The sequence below is a fragment of the Epinephelus moara genome, chromosome 14 (genome assembly GCF_006386435.1).
Source record: "Epinephelus moara isolate mb chromosome 14, YSFRI_EMoa_1.0, whole genome shotgun sequence".
Classification (NCBI taxonomy): domain Eukaryota; kingdom Metazoa; phylum Chordata; class Actinopteri; order Perciformes; family Serranidae; genus Epinephelus; species Epinephelus moara.
In genome coordinates, this window is record NC_065519.1 from 12,972,504 (window position 1) to 12,996,153 (window position 23,650).

Below are 23,650 nucleotides of genomic sequence, written 5' to 3' on the forward strand. Positions count from 1 at the left end.
GTGTTTTGACCCTCAGGGCCACCATAATACACAGCAGTGGCATAAGGAAGCTGTGATGGGCCCTAGTGCACGCTAAATGTATATATTTTCCCTGTCACGTGATCAGAGACTTGACACTGGATAACATCAACATACATATTACCCAGCAATCATCACTGCATATCTGTATATAACATACCAAAGAAAATACAAAATTAAGAACTCATTCATTTAACAATTTTAATTGTTGATTTATAGTTACAGAATAAGCATATAATTTTGTTATAGATGCTTTTAAGTATTTTACGAAAAAAGAAAAAAAAACATGACAGAGATGAGTTTGCCTTTTTCAAGGGCATAGCAAATGGCACTGTTCTTAATTTAATCAGAGTTGCTCTTTGAACACAGGCACACTTCTAAGGCACTGACTCTGGTGGAGAGATGCACATAGGGCAAGGTGCAGCTGCAGCCACCCTCTCCGCATCATCATGGCAGCACAGAGAAGCAGCTGTAGTGATCGGCTTATTGCCTTGCTTTGCAGGACTCATCGCTTCAGGACATCATTCCTCCCCACAGCCATCAGACTCAATTACACCTCAGTCAGTGGAAGTGACTCATCATAATCTCCCCCCACACCCCACTACTTACCCCCATTGGACTCAAGCCAGTTAATTAATAAATAGTCACTTAGAGACTCAGGGGCTTTTTAATTTATTTATTTCTATTGGCAACTTATTTATTGTTGTGGTGGTTTTTATGTGACTTTATGTCCATCCATCAATCCATCTTCATCCAGGGCCAGGTCGCGGGGGCAGCAGGCCATGCAAAGTACCTCAGACGTCCCTCTCCCCAGCAACGCTCTCCAGCTCCTCTTGGGGGGCCCCTAGCCCAGATGAGACATGTAATCTCTCCAGCGTGTTCTGGGTCTGCCCCGGGGCCTCCAAACCATCTCAACTGATCCTTTTTGACGCAAAGGAGCAGCGGCTCTACCCCGAGCTCTGTCTGTCTGTCTGTCTATCTATCTATCTATCTATCTATCTATCTATCTATCTATCATAAGGGCCCATTCTCCACCCAACACATTGTTGGAGGGCCCACTCTCTCTTTTCAACCACACTGCCTGCACTGTCTCTATTTACACCCCTGATACACATTATGTGAGCACCAATATTCATACCTTAAACGTTGCCATAACACATAAGGTGTCGAGTGAAAATGTGGCATTTGATATTAAAAATACATGGCAGCTTTAACCACAAGAAGACACTTAAATCTTAAAGGTAGACAAGAACTGGTTAAAAAATATACATGCTTTTAATAGTACACAAACACTGTCCACATTAGTGTACCTGCATATGTGAGACAAATGATTATATATGTGGTTTTACCAACAGTCATAATGCCCACTGTGTCTCTGAAGCTTTAATGTCGACTAACTTTAAATCCCCCACTCCTCCCCTTTAAGGCAGTCCGCCGTGCCAGTGAGTGTTGTGTCGGCGGAGACAGTCTGCTCCACGGTCTCGTCTGGTGGTCCTGCTGCTAACATTAGCTGACTGACCTGCTTGGCTCGGGAGCAGGACGGATTTCACGGATAACAATGATTTATTTTTAGGCCTGATAACGGTAAAACGACACGCCGGATGGTAACCAGGAAGACATAACTGGAACGGGAAGCCGTCAATGCAAAGAAAGAGGGTGAGCGTTGAGAAGAAACGCTAGCGGTTAGTTAACGGTTGAGACGCTTCGAGGTTAGCTGCTATCCAGCTAACTTAGCTAACTTAGCTTTGGCAGATTTACAGAGCGGTCACAGCAGTTGTGCGACTCACATTACTTTAACCCTTTACTTTCTTAAAAGGAATAACATAGTAGCAGTGTTACTATGCTATTTAGTTTAGTGCTGGTGATTTTGAAAGAAACGCTGTCTTTATTTGACTATTATTAAAACGTGATTTAATGAAACTCCCTAATTTACCCCCCGATGCTAACTAGCTATTGTTAATGGTGCCAATGATTTGCTGACTTAGCAAGCTGGCTAGTTGACCTTTGTTAACAAAGCCCACTCTCTTTTATTTTTCATTGAAAACCATGAGACACTAGAAAACCTATTATTGCCGGACCTGTTGATTGATAATACCTTTCTTCCTCAGGGCATGGTCAGTTCCTCAGGGCTTTTAACTCCAGCCAAGTTCATTGATGCCAACCTAAACACAATCTTCATGGTTAGAATTAGCCTGCATTTCTTTAAAGTTTTGTTTTTTTTTAGCTCAACCCAAGATCACAGATGTACCATTTGGCTGGTATTGCGGTGATTTTTCTCAGTGCTGCAACGTTATGTAACGGTGTTAACTTAATTCATTAGAACAGTTAGATCAACAAGAAGCCTTGTTGTGTTGTGAAGCTTTCTGGTCGTTTGCAAGTAGAGTTGGTGTAAAAAAAAGTCAGTCTATATAAATGCTAAAAACCCCGATATATCTAATTAATAATATTTAAAACCTTTAACAGGTGTGAAGCTGATGTTTGGCATGTATAAGATAAGATTTTATTGATGCTCTGATAGTGTTACAGCAACACAAGAAACAAAACTAACCAAGAACTATTTAGTTAAAGGTCCAGTGTGTAGGATTAAGGGTGATATATTGGTAGAAATGGATTATTATATATTATAGTATATTAGTCTATGATTTATTTAGTATGTAATCACCTGAAAGAAATGTTGTGTATTTGTTACTAGGCGTGGGTGCTATGACCCTAAAATGATATCACGATATTTCAGGGTATTTTTGCAATAACGATATTCTTCGCAATATGACAAATTAGTTAAAAAAAAAAAAAAGTGTTATTCTTTTAAGAACATAGAACAAATTAAGTCATATAGTTTTAGTTTTACGTGTTAATCTAATAGTCTGCCTTCAGATATTCAGCAAAAACTAAACAAAAATGATCTCACATTTCTTTAGTTTTTGAACAACAACAGTAACTCAGATTCTGTACACAATATTAAAAGTTCAACAAAATAAAATCTACCACAAATGACACATTTAAACAGCTCCCAAATACAAAAAATGTCCCCTGGGATCTATATCTATAAATCAACAGGTGATTTCCTTCTTTTAGCAAAATCCTAAATGACTGAGTTGGGGTTTTCCACCTGGACCTTTATGCTCTGCCATTTCTACTCTAGTCATTACACTGTAACCACATTCACATTGATATAATTTTTTGTCAAGTCGCAAGCATCACGTAGGTTTACATTACCAAAGTTTTATGACAAAATCACTTGACCACACAGATCCCCGTGTGCGTACGGTGAGAGAAGAGAGGCAGAAACGCTGTGCTGCTGCCAGAGGAGCCGCTGAATGAGTTCCCTCTGAGCCGTAACTTACTAAAAGAGTCTGAGAAGTCTGGGGCTGTTCATAAAACATTCAGGACACCACAGTTTATTCCACACTACTGAAGCTGCTCCTCTTTTTGTCGGTAATAATGAATTTTTCATATGATATTAAAAATTATACAGGTATTATCATGAACGAGATGATACAGCACACCCCTATTTGTTACCTTAGTATAAGCAGTTTATATCTACATAGGGAGCAGGTCCTCTTCCATGGAGATCGCCATGTCTGGCAGCCATGTTTCTGGAGTAGCCCAACGGACAAACCAGACACTGGCTGTAGATAGGGCCATTTGTGTTCTTGCATCACCCACTGTACTTAACAGCCCCTCTACAGCAAGCAATGTCAGAGAAACATTTTTCAATGTGAAACTGCTTTATTCAGTGTTTTAACCAGTTTTAATCACCTGGTCCTTTTGATTTGGAGATGAGGAGACATTTGCACATTATTCAGCTCCCAGTAAAAATATCCTTAACAATGAACACTGAAGGAAATCTAAGCAGGAGAAGTTTCAGCTGGTTGCAATCTGCAAATCTCACCAGTAGATGCCACCAAATCCCCTTTAATCTTGTACACGGAATCTCTAATGACTGAAATGTGGAAAGTTTCTTTTTGACATGTCATTTCATCACTAAATTATTCTACGCAATCTGTCTGCCTCTTCATTCTCAGATCCATGGCAAAGTGGCTCAAGGACTACCTAAACTTTGGCACCAGGCGTGACCCTCCGCAGCCCCCGAGGCCAGACTACAGTGAGAGTGAGATCTTGAGGGCCTACAGAGCTCAGAAGGAGCTAGATTTTGAAGACCCGTATCAACACTCTGATAAGGAGCATCAGAATGGTGGTTTCAGCCCCTGTAGTGCTACAGTGAGCCTCCCTTCTTTCCCTGCATTTGGTTCAGTGCTGCCTAATGGTGTTGAGGTATGACATGCATGTTTTAACAGTCATGTATGTGTATCTTTGTGTTGTTGTTGTTTTTTTAATTGTGTAACAGGTCTTGCTAGATAAATGTACTCTTGGGTATTGTGTAGTCTTTTCTCTTAGATCTCCTGTTGAAATTGAGCATTGAGGTGTTTTTTAAACACTGAAAGTTTTGTTTACATGTGTTAAATTCCAGGTGAAAGTGGTGTCTCCCAAGCACAGGCTAATTAAAGTGGATTCTCAGGAGTTCGGCCGCTGTAAAGTCCCACTGAGTCCCGTGACTGTTCAAGAAGAACCTGTAAGAACTGTTTGTGTTCTGCTCAATCTTCCGTTTAGCATTCCTCCCCTATTTTCTCCATCCTTTGCTTTGTCTTTATCTCATTTGCTTGCTCACCTTCTCTCACACGCAACAGTTATATTCCCAGCTTCCTTTTTGTAAGATGCTCTTTGTGTCTCTGTCCCCACCCAGGTCGTTCCCTCTGCCCCAGCAGCGTTGGACGCCGACACAGACTACTCTGATCCATTTGATGTCCGTCCAGACCCGAGAGGCAGACCAAATTGGGAGCCCAAATCTGCACCAACAGATTGCTGCAGCTACATGGAGCCATTTGAGGCTCAGCGGATTATCTCAGGTTTGTTCTTAGATCCTTTTTCTCTCACTGGTTATTTGATCACATAATAAAAAGGTATTATATTAAGAGCATAATTAACAGTCGAGGCCCAGCTACACCAAAGCAATATCATCATCATCATCATTTTTTTTCACATCTTTGGAAAAGTTTAATTACTGTCTAGTACATATTGTCATCTGGATGCAGCCAGAAGTATACCAGCAAGATTAACTGTTCGTCTTGACTAGAGATTGGAAGGATATGAGTCATCATCATCTGGCATCAGCAGCACTGCTTCCCCTCATTGGAATTTAGGGTGGGGAATTATTTTTTGGCTGAGTTAAAGAGCAACAACTGAAAATGATTTAACTGACACAAGCATCTACATGGATACAGCAAGAGAGATAACAGACAAGGATGTTAAACACAGGCTCCATATTTTCAGTTGTAGGCAAATTTAGATCAACATAATGACAGTGTTTGCCTGCTTGTGACTTTAAATTACACACAAAATCATTAACTCTCTGTTCACTGTGCAGAACTGCAGCACAGCATGATGACTAACAGGGCTGGGAGCGGAGATGGTGGCCAGTTATATGATAACCCATACGAGGAGAGGACTCGTCACCACCACCGAGCTGCTCCAGCAGCACAGCAGCTAACACAGAGGGTTGAGGGAGGACTCGCCCAGATAGACAGCAGGGAGAGCAGGCTGCCTCAGGATGATGAGCGGCCGGCTGATGAATACGACCAGCCGTGGGAGTGGAAGAAGGACAACATCTCTAAAGCTTTAGCAGGTAAACTGAGTATATACATTTCAAATGTGTCTTGGATAGGGCTGCCCCAACTAAGAATGTTCTTAGTCGACCAATAGTCATCATTCAGGGCCATTAGTTGACTAGTCGCCCGCATGTTTACAATGTTAATTTCATTATTAAATGATATATTTTGGGCGGGGCAACACAGTGATTTGAATTGAAGGTGTGAGAAAGAATAGTATCAGTAACATTGTTAACACTGTGCTACATTACAGAGAAATACAAAACCGTACTAATGAACCTTCATTAATATAGGCCTATATTTTATCTACAAGTGCACGTCACACACTGAGCGAGCCGCCTGTTAATGACGCTGTGGGCTAATGGGCATGTAGCTACTTCCATGTTTCAGATGATACGTCATGTTTGTAGTCGACCAATGAAGATGAGTTTACATATCACCTTGGGTTCGTCCTTCACCTTCTCAAAATGATCCCACACTTTGGATTTCCTGCCCGACATGTTATTAACTAGCCTGTGGAATAACCGCAGGTACCAGCCCTGGAAATTAGGGGCCGAACACATGCCGCGTCTTTAACCGCCTGGAAAATGCGAGGTTGGGCTCTGGGCGCTACTCTTGTGCCTTTTTCTGTGCCAGCTTTTGAGAGCGCTGCAGCAGGTTGTGTCTGAGGTTGCTAAGCAACCTTAACAGGCACTGTATAGCCTATTTACCTGAATTCTTGAGTGCAGAGTTGATCTTCCAGGTACTGTTTCTGAGTGTGAAGGCCTATTGTCCGTGGGCCAGATGTAAAGCTCTGGGTAGCCCTGCACTAACGTGATCAACTTTTCCGTATTTATCAGACTGAATATTTACAGAAGAAGGGAAAGATATTTGTCGGCTGTGATTGGTTTGTAACATGACTCCTGTCTGACTGCTGAGCGTGGCCACTTCCTGTGTCTGTCCTTTCAAATTAAATTCCCACATGGTCCAGTCATATAGGTTTTGATTTATTTTTGATGAGGTGCAGCTCCTAGTAAAGATTTGCGTTTACTTTTTTTTTTTTCCTCCTGCAACTAAGCAACCAATGAAATCTTGTCGACTAATGACCGTTCTGGTGAACTATTCGGGGGCAGCCCTAGTCTTGAATGTGTATTTTTTTAAACTAACCTTCTGTATCTTTCTCTCTGGCTATAGTTCAGTTTGAAGGAGCAGAACGGGAGCGCTCACGAGCTCACACAGAGCAGACCAGGCTCGCCAAGACATCGACCACAGCCGACTCAACTACACTCCGTCTGGTTGGTGACACTCCTCCTCTCCTTGGAGAGCGAGTGGATCCATCTCTGCCACTGGAGAGACAAGTGTAAGTGGACATCTGCAGTGGTGTTTCAAATGGTATTCCCTGATTTCCTATGATAGCTGTGATTATCGTCCTCGCAACAACTTTCAATTTCACATCGCTGACTGACTGCTGACTGCTGCTTATAAGTAGAATACCTCACATACATTTAAAGATTTGTGTTTTTTCCCCTGATTCCGACTCAGAAATTATTCCATATATATTAGCATCCAAGGCTAACAGGCCTGCCTACCCCCATTATCAACAGCAAAATAAGGCATGGGAAGTTGATCTGCATAGCACCTTTTAAAGCACAGGGGCAATTTAAAGTGCTTTACGTAACATCAAGAAATGCATGTGAACAACATGTAAAAACAGAATACAATGGAAAAACCTAATTCAGTTAAAATAGAATGAAATTATATTTTAAAAAACTATAAAATAAATTAAATTAAATATCAAATATACACGAATCGTAATAATAAGACCAGCAGAGTTTTTAAGAGATATTGGTTGCCATTTTTTAAACTGGAAGAAACTTTTGCAATATTGGAATATTAGTATCAAGTGATTACACACACACACAAATCTGAGACGGTCATTAGCATATTTTGAAGCATTTTAGAAACATTATGAACTGTATTACATTCATTTGTCAGCAGAAACTATGAGGTAACAACAAGCAAACACACTGCTGAGGAAATGTCTCCGGCTTAATTGAAACAACACAACAGTATAATGGGAGTGTTTGGATGAAAACGAATAATTGCAATTTCCTTCCCATGTTTTTACTGTACTGCGTGTGTCATTAGAAAATGTGGTAATGTGTTATTAAGCTCTTTTGGGACAAATTGAATTTTAATGATTGTTTTGTATTTGACAATTGAGCGTACAGATGAAATTACTTTCCACTCTGATATTGACCAAAACACAAAGTCGGGTTTAATTTCTTGTGGGATTGCACATACAGGTATAAAGGCAGCAATTCATGTTGTTGTATTTCTTTTAGTGTCTAATTATGTGTCCCCTGACTTAAGTTTTTTTTTAATCACAATAACTCTCTCTCTCATGGTTTTGCAAAACTATACAATGATTGAAGAAAAAGCAATTACCATTTAGGCTACTATCACCTTCATTTACTCTTAATATGCAGTATTAGTTATTAAGCTGTTTTCTTCATTATAGAAATTGACTGTAAGCATTATTGAAATGAAAGGAAACTGACTTGCATGGGCAGAAGTCTCAAGGCAAAACCGTTGCAGAAGGAATTGAGGGAATACGCATGAATTGTATACATTGATCACCACATTCACTCCCTGTAGTCACGTTTTTCCACACTGCTAAAAGCTAAGCATTGCACACCAAACGTGTGGGGGGGACAGTGGTACAGTGGTTAGCAGCGGTTACGGAAATGAATGCATGAACAACACGTGCAAAGTCGAAACCACCATCGACTCAAGTAAAATTCCAAAACAATTTGCGTATGTGAATTACACGTAAAGTCAATGTAAAGACACGATTAGATGCGAATTCCCCCTGAGCGACGCATCTGACGCAAATTGAGCGATGCAAATGAAGCAGGTTGCACGATTTGGTGTCATACGCTTACTCGTGAGAGTTGAAAAATCTGAATTTCAGACCAATTTGCATCGTGATTGCCAATCAGCATTGAGGTCCACCATGGACAGATGATGCAGAGGAAATGTACTCATAGATGCAGCGATTTCATGCGTATGAAGCGAGTAACGCAACGCAAAAATTTGCATTGTGTTTGGTGTGAACATTAGAACACATTTAAGTCTGATTATCAGACAGATTTGCCATTTTGTTTTGCCTCATTAATTAAGCTTTATATTAACTGGCATTAATTAATTCAGCTTCTTGTTGGTAGGGGTTTATTTAGTTGTTTTTTCCCTTGCTAGGAGCAGTTAATTATTTTTCACACTGATCAAAGAAATATGTTAATTTAAGAGTTGTTTTTTTCATGTAGGTCAACTTACAATAACTAATACAAATGCTTTTATCTTATGATGCTTGTTGCCATTTCTCTGTTGCCATTTCCATTTGGGTAGATAGCAGTGTATTAAGATGACATCACAATCTTTAATCCTGCTTGACACTCTGATTGGTTAGTTGTTTTGGGCAGTGTTTTTCAAATGCAAGTAAAATTTAGTGGTGACTTTAACTTGCAGGTTGTGGTGTGTTTCAGCGATAAATGTCCACACATTTGGTATAGAGTAGGGCTGCAACTAACAATTATTTTTATTGTTGATTAATCTGTTGATTTTCTTCTCGATTAATCGATTAGTTGTTTGGTTTATAAAATGTCAGAAAATGGTGAAGAATGTAAGTAAGTGTTTCCTAAAGCCCGAGATGACTTCCTGGAATGTCTTGCTTTGTCCACAACCCAAAGATCTTCAGTCTACTGTCATAAAGGAGTAAAGAAATTTTAAATTTGCAAGTTAAACTCTTCTGTTGTCATGTTTCCTCTCTTTCACCTGCAGGTGGTACCATGGAGCCCTGAGCCGCTCAGAGGCAGAGAGTCTCCTGACTCTGTGCAAGGAGAGCTCCTACTTGGTGAGGAACAGCCAGACCTGCCGGAACGACTACTCGCTCTCACTCAGGTAGGCACTCGTGCCCACACTCAGCTGCATTTCACAGATTTTTTGGTTTTTCTTTGCCTTTATTAGATAGGACGGGAGAGGGAGAGGGAGAGGGGACAACATGCAGCAAAGAACCCAGGCCGCTGCTGAGGACTCAGCCAACATGGGACAAAGATTTATTTACCGAACATTCTGGGCCTGTCCCATCCTTGTGCCAGTTGTAGCAGAATTTTAACTGCTTTCCCTTCATGCTTTATTACACAATGTACTTAATCCAAAACTGCTCACGCTGTCTTAATGTGAAACATCATTACACTCTCTTAAAGGGGATTTCACCCCGCTATACCGCACTGTACTGTGTTGTTTCCAAATGATCTGATCCCGTTTTTGCCTCATTTGGGTGTCGTTATGGTCTGTGGGTGATGAGAGCATCCTCTCACACTTGAGCCCCGAGGCAACTTTTAATTGTTCAACATTTCCCCATTATCTCTCTTCCCACCCAGTCACAGCCTGATCTGAGTCGGTCTGTCTTTCCCCCATCCCCCCTCGCCTCTCTGTGAGTGTGTCTGCGTTACGTGTGAATAATCGGCATCAAAGCAGCTGTTTTGCAAGTGATCGTCTGCATGCTGGGAATTGCTCCCAACTCACATCCGTACTCGTTTGATGTAGTGCAGGGATTTTACTGAAAGCTCGTGTGTAGCCAACCAGAATCAAGTAAATAAACAAACCATGCAGGAATAGTTCAAGGAGTGTCAGTGAATGCATCTGTGTGATGTTTAATAACACAAAAAACACAATGATTCTAATATCTCTGCGGATAAACCACATAGCTAATCCAGTCTTTTATGTCTCCAGTAGTCATAATAATAATACTAATAATATTTGTACAGCATAGTTCATACAGCAAGTGCAACTCAAAGTGCTTTACATGTTAACATGAACAAACAACATTTCAAAATGAATTTGTTTGCCGAGAGCGTCTCTTCAAGAAGGTCTATGTCCGGTTGTTTTGGTGCTCACCCGAGTGCGATTGCTGTGTTCACACCTGCCCAAAAGAACCGCACTTAGGGAGCAAACGAACTTGAGTTTGATTGAATCAAACCAAACAGGGCAGGTGTCAAAGCACCCTAAACCCTAGTTCACATTACACGATTTTCACCCTGATTTTGCGTCGCGGAGACTATCATAATCTTTTGAGTGTTCATACCTGGCGACATGTTTCTGTCAGCGGTAGTCTCGCCAACTGGGTTACAACCTGTGTGTGCACACCTCAAGACTTCTCCACCGAGCGCTCACAGACAGAGCCCCGGATTTCACAGTGACGTCACCAAACTTGGAGACGACACATCGTAAAGGCATGGATATTCTTCCCAATGTTGAATCAGATCTGCCTCCAGGGCCTGGGTCCAAACACAACGCGCTCCCCGTGATCCTGTGGGCAACGCCATTGTTGTTGTTGCTTGCCAGCTTGTCAGTGTTGCCAGATCTTGGGAGAGAAACAAGCAACCAGGGCTATGGAAAAAGAAGCCCAAAAGAAGCGGCTATCATGTGTTTAAATAACTTATTAGACGTATATATATAGAGGAAGGTGACGTTTAGAGAGCAAGTCCAAATAAGCAACTCCACTTTAGAAACAAGCCCAAAGTCGCGGCTAATAAGCGGACCTGGCAAGTGGCAACCCTGCGGCTTGTCCTCCTCACATTTCCTCCGTCCTCCTGCATGCTGACGTGGGACGTATTGGCTGATGCTCTTTGCCAGTCGTGTCAGCCTTCTCCAGTTTTCTAGCATGCCAGATATCCAGTCCCAATCACAGACAACGGGGCGACTTGCTCGTAGGCTTGTTCACACGTGAGGACTCGTCGTGGCAGACTATCTGCCGACTCACCTCCGACACAAGGTGGCTCTCAAGATCCTCTGCGACGTCATAATCGCAGCGAAAATCGCGTAATGTGACCTAGGCTTAAGCCACATGGATGCCCCAGCAGGATTAATTTCAAGTTGTAAAAAAGTGATAGCTTTTATTCTTGAGTTTGTGAATTGTGAAAATGAATCATGTTCACTTTCAAATTTAGCAGATTGCTCAATAGAGAAAAACAGTCACAGTTCTATAATAAGCAGGCTCTAATCAAAGAGTCACAATGTGGTGGGATAAAACTGGCAACTCCCACGCAGAAGATCATCATGACAATGTTCTAAAATTGAACGAAATAACAACCAATTGATGATCAGAGATGCTATTTAAGGTTCACATGACAGTTCTCTCGGTTGTCTCCACTTCCTACTTTCTATGACTGCTTTGTTTTTGCTGCGTCTTTGTCTTTGATTATAAAGTTTAACACATTGTAATTCACCAGATTATGAACTCAGGAAGATAGATTGGATGAATTAATGTTTTTATACAAATTAATGGTACCAACTTTCACCATTTCTCAACATCAATTCCCAGAAAAGATTGCATTGTCTAATTGTTTTCAGAAGCATAGCATGACATGTTTCCCCTAGATGTTGTTACTCACTCACTGCAACAATTTCCCTGCAGGATACTTGGGTGATTTTGTCTTTTAGCGTATCAGAAACAGCTTCAGGATTCCCTTAGATGCACATTCAGTTTTGTTGTGTTTTAACAAGCAACAATAACTCTTTCCTTGTTCCGTCTCTCTCTGTCAGGAGCTGTAAGGGCTTCATGCACATGAAGTTCACTCAGTCTGCAGACGGGCTATACGTGCTCGGGGAGAACAGCCCTCCCTTCGCCACCATCCCCGAGGTCATCCACTACTACACCACACACAAGCTGCCTATCAGAGGAGCTGAGCACATGTCCCTGCTGTATCCTGTCATCGTGCAGACCCTCTGACACTGACACACTCACACACTCTTTCTCCTGGTGCTACTGAACACAATATATACTCAATATTTACCTATTACCTTCCTATTTTCCTACCTGCCTTTTCATCGCCATTCTACCTGCACTGCCCGCAAGAGATTGGACTTTTTGGTGCCATCTTTCCCGTCGACCATAACCCCAGTAACTACACTGGCAGCTTCAAAATACGAGAGCTCAGTGCCTCATAAATAATCGCCTGTGAACTGGTATTGTCACTGAAATCCCTGTATTTTTTTTGAATATCATGGACTCCTGAAAATCAGCCATCATGATATAAAGAGTGGTAGCTGAGTACTTTTAGGTAAAAGATAAAAAAAACAAACTCATGTCTTGAGGCGTCTCAAGACAGTAGAATCTACAGATTATTGCATGGAGATTTTTCTCTTTTACTGTAGAGCAGAGATAGACTGTACCGCCGGGTCGCTTAAAGGATAATAGTGGTGTTTATTCTCAGTTTATGCCAATCATCTAAGTTTCCAGCCAAGGCAGCAGTTACTTTCATGTGATTTTTTGTTTTTCAAGTGACAAAAAAAACAAACAAAATGATGGATATAGGGCGTGGGGATTTATACTAGCTGTAGACAGTATAAAATGCTGATGAAAAAGTGCTGTAACCACAAACAACACTGTCATTATCCCTTTAAGTGTTGTTTACAATATCAACCAAACACTACATATGTAACCCTGGCCTGTGAATGTTACATAGCTGCGTGCCCTGCAGTGTTCTCCTCAGCTCATGTTATGTGTGAACAACACAGAGCGACAGACATGACTCGTTAACTTCACACAGTAACAGACTCCTGCAATACTAGTTTAGAGAGTAATAACTACAGTATTATATTGAAAGCTCGTGGCTTTGTGATCATGACTATTAAAGAAGCTTTGGTAGATTATTTACTGTGCTGTTTTATAAGATTTTAAATGTCTGTTGAAAATAAAGGTGTTGTCTGTTTTTAAATAGTCTGTGCGTCGTTTAATTTTGCAGTTTGTGAATTTTAAATGGGCTACATTGGGCTTAAAGGGTAACTATTTTCCAAGTTTTGTGTCCAAGCAACTAATGGAAACAACAGTTTTTGAAATTGCAAGAGCAAGAGGGCTGCAGCTGGCACCCGCAAAACAGGCTGCAATGTAAGCACTCAGGGTGTAGCATACAGTCAATTTATATTTACACAAAGTACTTGCCTTTGCCACTGATAAGTGTCTGATGATATGGAAAGGGTCCTCACAGAGACTGGCCTTTATGTTTAAGAGTAAGATCCTTTTTGTTTAACAGGAAACAGCCCCCAAATCGCTATCGCCAAAGCTACCAGACTCCATTTAAGTAAAAAGTGATTTCCATCCATCCATCCATTTTCAACAGCTTATCCGAAGCCAGGTCGCGGGGGCAGCAGGCAGAGCAAAGTATTCCAGACGTCCCTCTCCCCAGCAACACTTTCCAGCTTCTCCTGGGGGACCCCAAGGCATGCCCAGGCCAGATGAGATATATAGTCCCTCCAGTGTGTTCTGGGTCTGCCCTGGGGCCTCCCACCAGTTGGATGTGCCTAGAACACCTCTAATGGGAGGCGCCCAGGAGGCATCCTGATCAGATGCCCCAACCACCTCAACTGACCCCTTTCAACACGAAGGAGCAGTGTTTCTACTCGGAGCTCGGAGTAGAAACACTGCTCTGCAGTAATTATATCATCATAAAACACACTTGATTCAAAGTTGACAGAAACAAAACAAACTAAAATCATCTTGAGTTGCCTTTTCAGGTTTCCAACAATCACCAACTCTGATTCTGTTTAAATAAATCCTTAATTCACCCAGTTAATGTGAAAATATGCTGACTCTATACATGTTAAATGACTATTTATTTATATGGAGTTTGGTGATTGTGATTTTGGGGCTGGTTCGGGGATCTTACTCTTTAACAAAAGGTCTATGTCCGCAGGATTCCTTTCCATAATGTTGTTAGACACTTAGAATAATAATCTGAGCCTGTCAGTGGCAAAACCAAACCCTTTAAGGGGACGTATATTGATGGTGCACAAATGCCCCAAGTGGTTATATTACACCCTGTATTGCAGCTGCCAGCTGCGGCACTCTCAATCAATACTGGACCGTTTTCAAAAATCGTTGCCATCAGTCACCCAGACACAAAAACATGAGAATATAGGGTCCAGGTTGAAAATACTGAAGTTACCCTTTAACTCATGTTCTGCACTGAACTAAGTGAGGTAAGTAAAGGTAAGGCAATTGAAGGTAAGTTAAAGGAGCTGCTCCTGAATGGGCTTTTACTGCAGTTTGGGTTTACCTAAACTGAGGTTTATCTTCTCAGGCAAAGTTAGGAACGAGAGCTTGAACATTTACTCATCATCCAGCTCTCTTGTACAGCCTTGTATGAAAAACTAAATGTAACAAATAAAAACTAGTCAAAATACTAGCTAAAAAAAAAAATATATATATTTACAGCCACACAATTTATTGTCTATTAGAGATGTCTGCTGTTGTGTGTCTTCTCCTGTTTGAACTTCCTACTGTTTGTAATATGTGATTAATAAAATGGGATTGGGTGGAATAAAGTACAGTAGAATAGTTTAATCACCTGATAATTTTAACATTTCAAATGAGTCCGTCGACCATACCTGTGCCTGGAATGTTTGGATCTGAGGTCAGTCATAATAGCTTTTTGTAAAGCACTTTTAAAGCAAAGTGATTTACAGTAAAATAAAATAGTAACTTAAATCAAGACCATATTAAACCAGTGATATTTAAGCGATAAAAAGTGATAATATATGTGTAGATATTTAAGGTTAATGAGTCCTTTTGTTGTGTTAAAATCTTAGTTATTGCTCCTTTGATCGCTCCTTTAATTGCACTTTGGTAAGTGTGTCTATATGTTTTATTTGCTGTGTATTTATCGTCCTCTGTACAAAGGTTGAGTGAATTACTACATCATATATATCTCTAATATTTCAGCCAACACTTCCCTAGAGGAGTGTCATTATTACCTGAGAGGAGTAAGAGCATTCACTCTGCTCCTCTTTTCAGAAACCATGTTGTATTCAAGTTTAACCATGGTAAAAGTGTGAAAACCCATTTCTGCATTAGGGAAAAGACGATCCTGTAAATTATAATGAGAAACTATCTCAAAAAACTGACTTAATATCTAAAAATAATCACCTAATATTACAAAAATAATGACTTTATATCTCAAAACAATGACTTAATGTTTCAAAATAATGACTTTTTTATCTCAAAATGACCTAATATTTTAAAATAATGACTTTATATCTCAAAATTGTGACTTTGCATCTCAAAAATAATGACTATCTCAAAATGATGACTTTGTATCTTTAAAAAAATGACTTTGTAACTCAAAATAATGACTGAATATTTTTTTAAAAAAAGACTATATCTCAAAATAATGACTTAATTTTCAAAATGACTTTGTAACTCAAATGATGACTTATTATTTCAAAATAGTGACTTTTTATCTCAAGACAGTATTCAAAATAATGACTTTAATTCTCAAAATAATGAGTTAATATTTCAAAAATAATGACTGTATCTCAAAGTCATGACTCAGTATTCTAAAATAATGACTATATCTCAAAATAATGACTTAATATTTCAAAATAATGACTTTGTATCTCAAAGTCATGACTCCGTATTCTAAAATGACTATCTTAAAAAAATGACTTTGTAACTCAAAGTAATGACTAAATATTTTTTTAAAAATAATGACTATATCTCAAAATTGTGACTTTGCATCTCAAAATAATGACTTAATTTTCAAAATGACTTTGTAACTCAAAATGATGACTTATTTCAAAACAGTGACTTTTTATCTCAAAACAAAGACAATATTCAAAATAATGACTTTAAATCTCAAAATAATGACTTAATATTTCAAAATAATGACTGTATCTCAAAGTCATGACTCAGTATTCTAAAATAATGACTATATCTCAAAATAATGACTTTGTATCTTAAAATAATGACTTTGTATCTCGAAGTCATGACTCAGTATTCTAAAATAATGACTATATCTCAAAACAATGACTTTGTATCTTAAAATAATGACTTTGTATCTCGAAGTCATGACTCAGTATTCTAAAATAATGACTATATCTCAAAACAATGACTTTGTATCTTAAAAAAATGACTTTGTAACTCAAAATGATGAGTTAATATTCATAAATAATGACTATATCTCAAAGTAATGACTTAATTTTCAAAATAATGACTTAGTATTTCAAAAATGATGACTTCATATCTTAAAATAATTACTTTGTATCTCAAAATAATGACTTAATATTTCAAAAATTATGACTTCATTTCTTGAAATAATGTGAAGCTTTCTCAAAATCATGACAGTATATTAAAATAATGTGTATTGGTTATCATATAGGCTATTTTAGATACTGAGACATTATTTCGAGACAAGTGAGTCATTATTTTAAATAAGTTTATCATCAATAATATGAGATATGAAGTCATTATTTCAGGAGCTTCCCATCATAATGACTTGCAAGATCTTTTTTACTTTTCATCACATTTGCGAAAATTGACTTCTATAGTAAAGAGACCTGTTGAGTGATGAAGTGGGAGATATGTGACTGTACAGCACGACGGACAAAGGCAGAGTTGGTCATCTCAACTTGACCTGTAATAAACGATCTTTGTTACTGTACCCACCCAGCGTCACCTGATCCCATAGCAACCAGCAGGTGTTGGTGTCACCACGACAGAACAAGAACAGTACAGGTAAACAGCTTCTTAAAGGTTTTAAATTAAAGATAAATATTTTTTGTGTGTGTTCAGCAGTTTCAATGTGATCAGCTAGAGATTAATTTCCATAGACTGTATGTTAATTTCTGCTGTTCATACTAGTTATATAGAGAGAATTAAATGGAGAATAGATATAAATAAATACGTTTTTATTGGGTGTAATACATTTTTTGAGACGTATCACCAATAGAGTGTAATACTTGGTAGTATTGTAGTCAAATAATTATTTTCATCATAATATACATTCAGAATGTATGATATATATCAATTAATTGATTCTATGAGATGTCAGGAAGTTGCTTATATATACCCATCACAGTGGGTTACATCTTGATATTGCTTATTTTGTCTGACCAACAGTTCAAAACCCAAACATATTTATTTCACACAGATTCGCACATTTTCACAGCCTGTAACCAGCTAATGGTCTGAATTTTTTTTTTTTTTTTTTGCTTGATAAATAAACGCCTTGAGCTATTAAAGGCATGTCTAAAAGTATGCATAACATTTTTTTACTCTAAATTACATTCACTTTTTGTCCCTAATTTAAAAAAAAACCTAGAATATCTGAATAAACATACCAGACATGATGTCTCTAACTTTCCTGAGAAGTCTATTCTCTCTGTGTGCGCTGAAGGTTGCTTGTCTAAGTTTTATATTGAACCACAATTGGCTTCCAAACTAGCCGTGATGTGATGTCACAAATCAGCACAGAGACATTTTCCACCTGCAGCGGATGAATGTACAAAACAGCCTTCAAATGTCAAACTCTGCACATGGCCCACATCTTTCTGCAGCATGAAGTGAAGTGACAACAAGCAAAACACTTTTTTTAATTAGTGGAAGGCCTTTAATCTGTCAGCAAAATTGTACTGAATTTATTTTTTGTCAGTCGATTAATCAGTCAAGTGTTTCAGGTCTAGCTTAACATCATGTTCCTGTTACATTATAACCCGCGATATCTACAAGTGTACAAGTAAGCCAGCAGCATTAAAGTATTTGTCACGCTGTATGTAACAGAACATTATCATTGTATTATTGGCTAAATCATTTCAACATGTTCTGTTTCTCCCATCAGCATCATCTGTTTCCATGTCAACTCTGACACAGAAGCTCGCTCAACCCAAACCCAACCGCCTCAGACACCCAGACCGGTAGGCCTAACCAAACCCGAATCTGTATCACTCGAAGTCTCCATCTTTCTCTGATGAGGCCTCTTTGCTTTTTTATCTCCCAGTCGTTCTGTGTATTGGCTGGATCAGCTGCCACCAGAGAAAACTGGATCCACCACCAAAATTGGTACAACTCTCAACTCATTTACAAACCTGCCCTGTATTGCTTTTCTGTGATGCCGTGTGTAATTGTTTCTCTTTGTAGAGTTAACCCCTCGCTGGTCGGAGCTATGTAGAAGCAAAAAGTTCTACACTCAAGTCACGTAAGTATAAGTTCTACGATTACTGATGAATAACACAACTAATATCAAACTATTAGTTCTTACAATCCAGTCACCAGAAGAAAATGTTTGCATTGTACATTTATGCAAACCATGAATGTGTTACATTTGCATGTTTCATGCAAATCATATCGACACCTCTGTGGTGATGTGATTATGAGCTGACTTTGTTATTGAGAGACAGAGGGGATGGTTACCTAGGGAATATGCCTGCTGAGATAAAGACCACTTTTCCAAAACCAACAAACAACACAGGTTGTCTTCTGGCGATCCATTTCCACCAGTGTTCGCCCAACACATTCTCACTCCGACCTCGTCACATATCGACATTTGATCATTGACCGTCATCGTCCACATGTGATGTGAAAGGTACCCCGGGTGCGTTGGTTGTTGATGTTCTGGGACACTAAGTTCTGCTCCTGGGTGAAAGTGCAAAGTGGATGTTTGTTGGACCCATCTACCATCCCTTCCACCTGCCCTTCTCAGACTTCGCCGCCTTAACTTTCGTTCTTGTCCTGCCACGTTTGCCCCTGACACCGCCGAGCGCTGTTCAACTATAACAGCGACCGGCTACATCATACCGACATTAAGGATGGCTTTTTCTGTCAGTATCTGACTTCGCAAGTCACTGCCCAGGCGCCAGATCTCGATGTCTTTAGAGTGAAACTAGGTTGGTTTGTGGCACTGACCTTGGGTGAGTTTAATGACACAATGCAGCATTTTCCAGCGATGTTTTTGCCACCAAACATGGGTGTTTTAAGTGAAAACATGATCTTTTCCAAACCATAACCAAGTGGTTATTGTGCCTAGACCTAACCACATATAACTACAGTACTGAAAAATATTAAGGTTCAACATATTCGCTACAAAATAATGTACAAATGTAACATGTCTATGGTTTGCAGAAACTATTTTTGGTGATTGGGTTGGTCTGTCACACGTATTGCCCTTTCTGCTGACTGAAAAAATGTATCAACTGTAAAACTAATTCATTTCTGTAGGTCTTAAGTTCCTGGGGCCGGTTGCACAAAGCTCCTTAAGTTAAGGCTATGCTTTGATCCAAGTTAAGGTTTCCTTTAAGTAAATCAGTTGCACAAAACATTCTTAATTCTTCTCCTTAAGATTTCCTTGAGTTTTTCTCCTCATCTCAGTCTTATACTTAAGGAACTGCCTAAACCATTGCACAGAGGACCTTAGCAACCAAAGTAAGAAAAAACCTACCTCTTAACTGCAACATGGCTGAGTTTATGGTGATAAATGAGGAAAATGATGGCACCCGAGAGGAGTGTTCTGCGACCAGGAGAACCCAATGGACACCTGGCTGGTAGTTCTGTAATTCTCAAATAGTAGACATGGCATGTAACATGGCACTCTTAAATACTTGATTCTGATTGGTCAATCAACAAAATTCTGCGGTGTTTATTTCTTGAGGTATCACCGCTGCTCTGCTGCTCCATTAATAGGGACGCCATAGCAACGGCCTTAGACTGAGGAGCATCAAAATCAGTTAACGTTGGTTCACACAGGCTAAATAGGATCGGAGTGGAAACGGAAAGGTCTAATTGACCCTTTGCTAAGTCCCGCCCCCGGAGGCAGACTGGCCAATTATAACGTACCATCGGGGCGGCTCAGATCAGGGTCGGACAACAACACAGCTGTGCCCCATTGACTCTAAAGCAGTCGTTTCAGGTTTCCAACCTGTATCAGTAACAAGCCTTTATTTTGTTCGTGCTTCTATTATTTTAGATTCTCCCATCATTTAAATACCAGCTTTTCAAAACTCATTCACTCTATCACTGACAGTGTCTTGTCGTTGTCGTTCTTGTTGTTGTTGTTGTTATATTCATTGACTTTGCAAAGGTGTGATGAGGTGAGAAAAACATTCATCATGTTTGTTAGGCCTCAACTTGTTGACAGGAAACCTCCACAGGGTACCTTTATGATCTTTCTAAACTCATCTCCTTCTGCCTCTTCTTTCTATCCTCCTCTTGTGTCTTGTGCTCTTATCTAAATTCCTGTCCTTTTCCTTTCTTCTGCTTTCCTCATCTTCCTCTTTTATTTTAGTAACAGTTTCCTCTCCTACTCACATCTAACGCTCTTCATTATCACTTTCCTTGTCTTATTCATTCTTTCGTATAACATCCTCCTCTCCTCTTTGTTTCTTGTCCTCTTCCTTGTCTTACCCGTCTATTCTTCCCTCCCCAGACTTTCTCCTGTATGGGAGGTGAGTGAATGGGCTCTCAGGGCCGTTCCATCCGATCGGCTGTGTAGTCTGGCTCAACCACGGGCCCATGTAGCTGGCTGGCAGCCCGACCGCCCACTGCTTGTTCCTGTGAGTAATGCACGCACACCGTTTCCTGAGACATTGCTGTGTGGCAGATCATGAGGAAGCTGGCAGCTCTCACAGTATGACATGAATATGTATTTTAAACTTCACAACCAGCTGTGGCAGTGTTGTCCGACCGGGCTGTCAGGTGTTTAGAAAGTTTGACAACTGAAATTTAAGGACTTAAAGGTTTTCTTTCAGTCTGTCAGTTGCTTTTCATAGATACAGCAGGTTTGCTGTTGTTTTGCTTTCTGTGGTTTCAGTGGTTTTGTAGTTTCCTGATAGAGCAAGTGATAGCAGCTGTTTTTGTTGGTTTTACACACACACACACACACACACACACATATATATATATATATATATATATATATATATATATATATATATATATATCCCTTTAGCAATACACCCTTCTTCTTCACTTTCAAGTATCTGCATGAAGTTAAAACTAAAATGTTAAAGGGATAGTTCAATTTTTTTGAAGTGCTGTATAAGATACTTATCCATACTCAGTGTATTGCATACAGATGTCAGTCGGCATGCCCCCAGTTTGGAGAAGCAGTCGGAGTACCAACACGGAAGCTAAGTAAGGTACTGCTGTGGACAGGGGTCAGCAACAAAACATATTTAAGCCACCTAAAAAAGTCCCACCCAAAATAATCCACATCACTTTAACTGTCTGCTGTATTCAGAATATTTTTACAGCTGTGGGGCGGCATTGGCAAAGGCCATAGAGACTTGTCTTGGGAACTGGAGGGTCACCACTTCAAGCCCCAGCACAGACCAAATATGGAGTGTGGATTGGTAGCTGGAGAGGTGCCAGTTTGCCTCAAAGCAATGATCTCCATGATCCACTCACAGTCCAGAAAGAGAAAAGAGTTTTTCCAGGAAAGACGGAAGCAATCCACAAGGAGGACTGTTGCTTTCTCCTCATACCGGCAAAGAAAGTCGAAATGTAATGTCTTCGGACAAAGTCTGCCATCAGACTTTCCCTTTCCAAGGGAGAGCTGACCTGAAATTGCAACTTGTCTATACTCTCCTCTAAGCCAGAGTCCATTGACAAAATCAGGATTTTTACCTCACTGAACATGGGAGCTGTTTGTCAACTGCTCCCTCGATCGCTTAATCAGTTTGTGTTTTTCAGTCATTTGTTCAATCATTTCCACAACCGCTTATCCTGTTGGGGGTCACAGGGGGGCTTGAGCCTATACCAGCTGACACTGCGCAAGAGGCGGTGTTCACCCTGGACAGGTCACCAGACTATCACAGGGTTGACACATAGAGACAGACAACCATTCACACTCACATTCACACCTACGGCCAATTTAGAGTCACCAATTAACCTGCATGTCTTTGGACTGTGGGAGGAAGCCGGAGTACCCCGAGAAAACCCAGGAGGGCTTGTCCACCTTGGGTTTAAACCCAGAACCCTCTTGTTGTGAGACGACACTGCCAACCACTGCCCACTTTCACTTTCAGTTTGGTTCCCAGTCAAAAAGGGCTGTCTGACGAAAAGGTAAAGCAGTGAAAATATTCTAAAGATTTCGTACACTTTTTCTGATATCGATTTTAATAGGTGGACCTTTTTCAGGTGGCTAAATTAAAGTTTCTTGATTCTGCCTTGAACACAAATAGCTCATTCATAATGCATCCAGTCTACCCAGCAGTTGTTGAGAAATATTTAAGTCTGGACCAAAGTTGTTGACCGACAGTCTGACTGACTGTCCCTTGAGCAACACTGTCAGCATAGGTAAAAATGGAAGGCTCAAGGCTGAAATTAATCCAAGTTTCAGTTGTTTGATTGAATCCGATCAGCTCATGTCTGACATTGTTCTTTTTTGTGTCTGTGTGTGTTTAATATAATCTGAAATGTGATTCAAGTTGAACAGAGGGACGCAGACTGCTGTGCCTACTTCACGAATTTGCCAGCTTGCCCAACCAAAAAGACGGTCCGTACTGGAGGTCTCTGGCCCCAAATCTAAACCTGTACCCATGACTCCCATACCCTGCAAAGCATCAGCACACATAGAGCTACTTGCTGGTAAGTCTGTGAAATTTGGCTCTACTGTGGCATTGTGTTACTTGCTATTTGACCTAATTACTTTTATCTCTCAGCCCCTAAGCACGACCACTCCAAGTTCAAAGGAGAGCGCTCGGTGTGCTGGTCCGTCTCCAGAGCGGCGAGAAACTACGTAGCCAGCCAGAGACTTCTTGAGCTGTCCAGTCCCAAAGAAAGGAAGGCTCTTTTTGAGGGATACGATCCGTACGTGGTTAGCCGAGCAGCCCGCTCCGCCAGCCCCTCGGCTCGGTTACAACAGCTCTCTCTGCCTGTGCCTCGCAAATGTAGCTCAAACAGGGAGGGTGAGGTCTGGTCCCAGGAGAGGTGTTGATTGTTCTCTGTTTCCTTATTCTAATAAAAGTTGGTTTCATGTAAAATCATGACAAAGGCCTCTTATCTTCTCGGAATACACACATGGGTAAAATAGTACATCTGCATCCTACTGCTATATGATATTGTTAACCTGCCAGCCTGGATTCACAGGACCTACTGAAAACTACAGTTTCCACTTCTTCTGTGATATTTTTAGGATAATGCTGATTTTAAGTCA

General features: G+C 40.2%; 2 protein-coding genes across 2 annotated transcripts; both read left to right on the forward strand.

Annotated features, from left to right (window-relative positions):
- The first annotated feature begins 1,471 nt into the window (after positions 1–1,471).
- Positions 1,472–13,444, forward strand: shda (Src homology 2 domain containing transforming protein D, a). The gene is made up of 8 exons (XM_050062469.1): positions 1,472–1,674; positions 4,044–4,293; positions 4,490–4,591; positions 4,763–4,925; positions 5,444–5,701; positions 6,858–7,023; positions 9,504–9,623; positions 12,270–13,444. The coding sequence occupies exons 2-8, from the start codon at positions 4,048–4,050 to the stop codon at positions 12,454–12,456; spliced, it is 1,242 nt and encodes a 413-aa protein (XP_049918426.1). The 5' UTR covers positions 1,472–1,674; positions 4,044–4,047; the 3' UTR covers positions 12,457–13,444.
- A 3,761-nt stretch (positions 13,445–17,205) lies between these two features.
- Positions 17,206–23,459, forward strand: theg (theg spermatid protein). The gene is made up of 7 exons (XM_050062055.1): positions 17,206–17,238; positions 18,341–18,416; positions 18,500–18,561; positions 18,640–18,697; positions 20,921–21,047; positions 22,923–23,082; positions 23,157–23,459. Exons 2-7 carry the CDS (start codon positions 18,355–18,357, stop codon positions 23,429–23,431), a joined length of 744 nt encoding a protein of 247 aa, XP_049918012.1. The 5' UTR covers positions 17,206–17,238; positions 18,341–18,354; the 3' UTR covers positions 23,432–23,459.
- Positions 23,460–23,650: the final 191 nt, after the last annotated feature.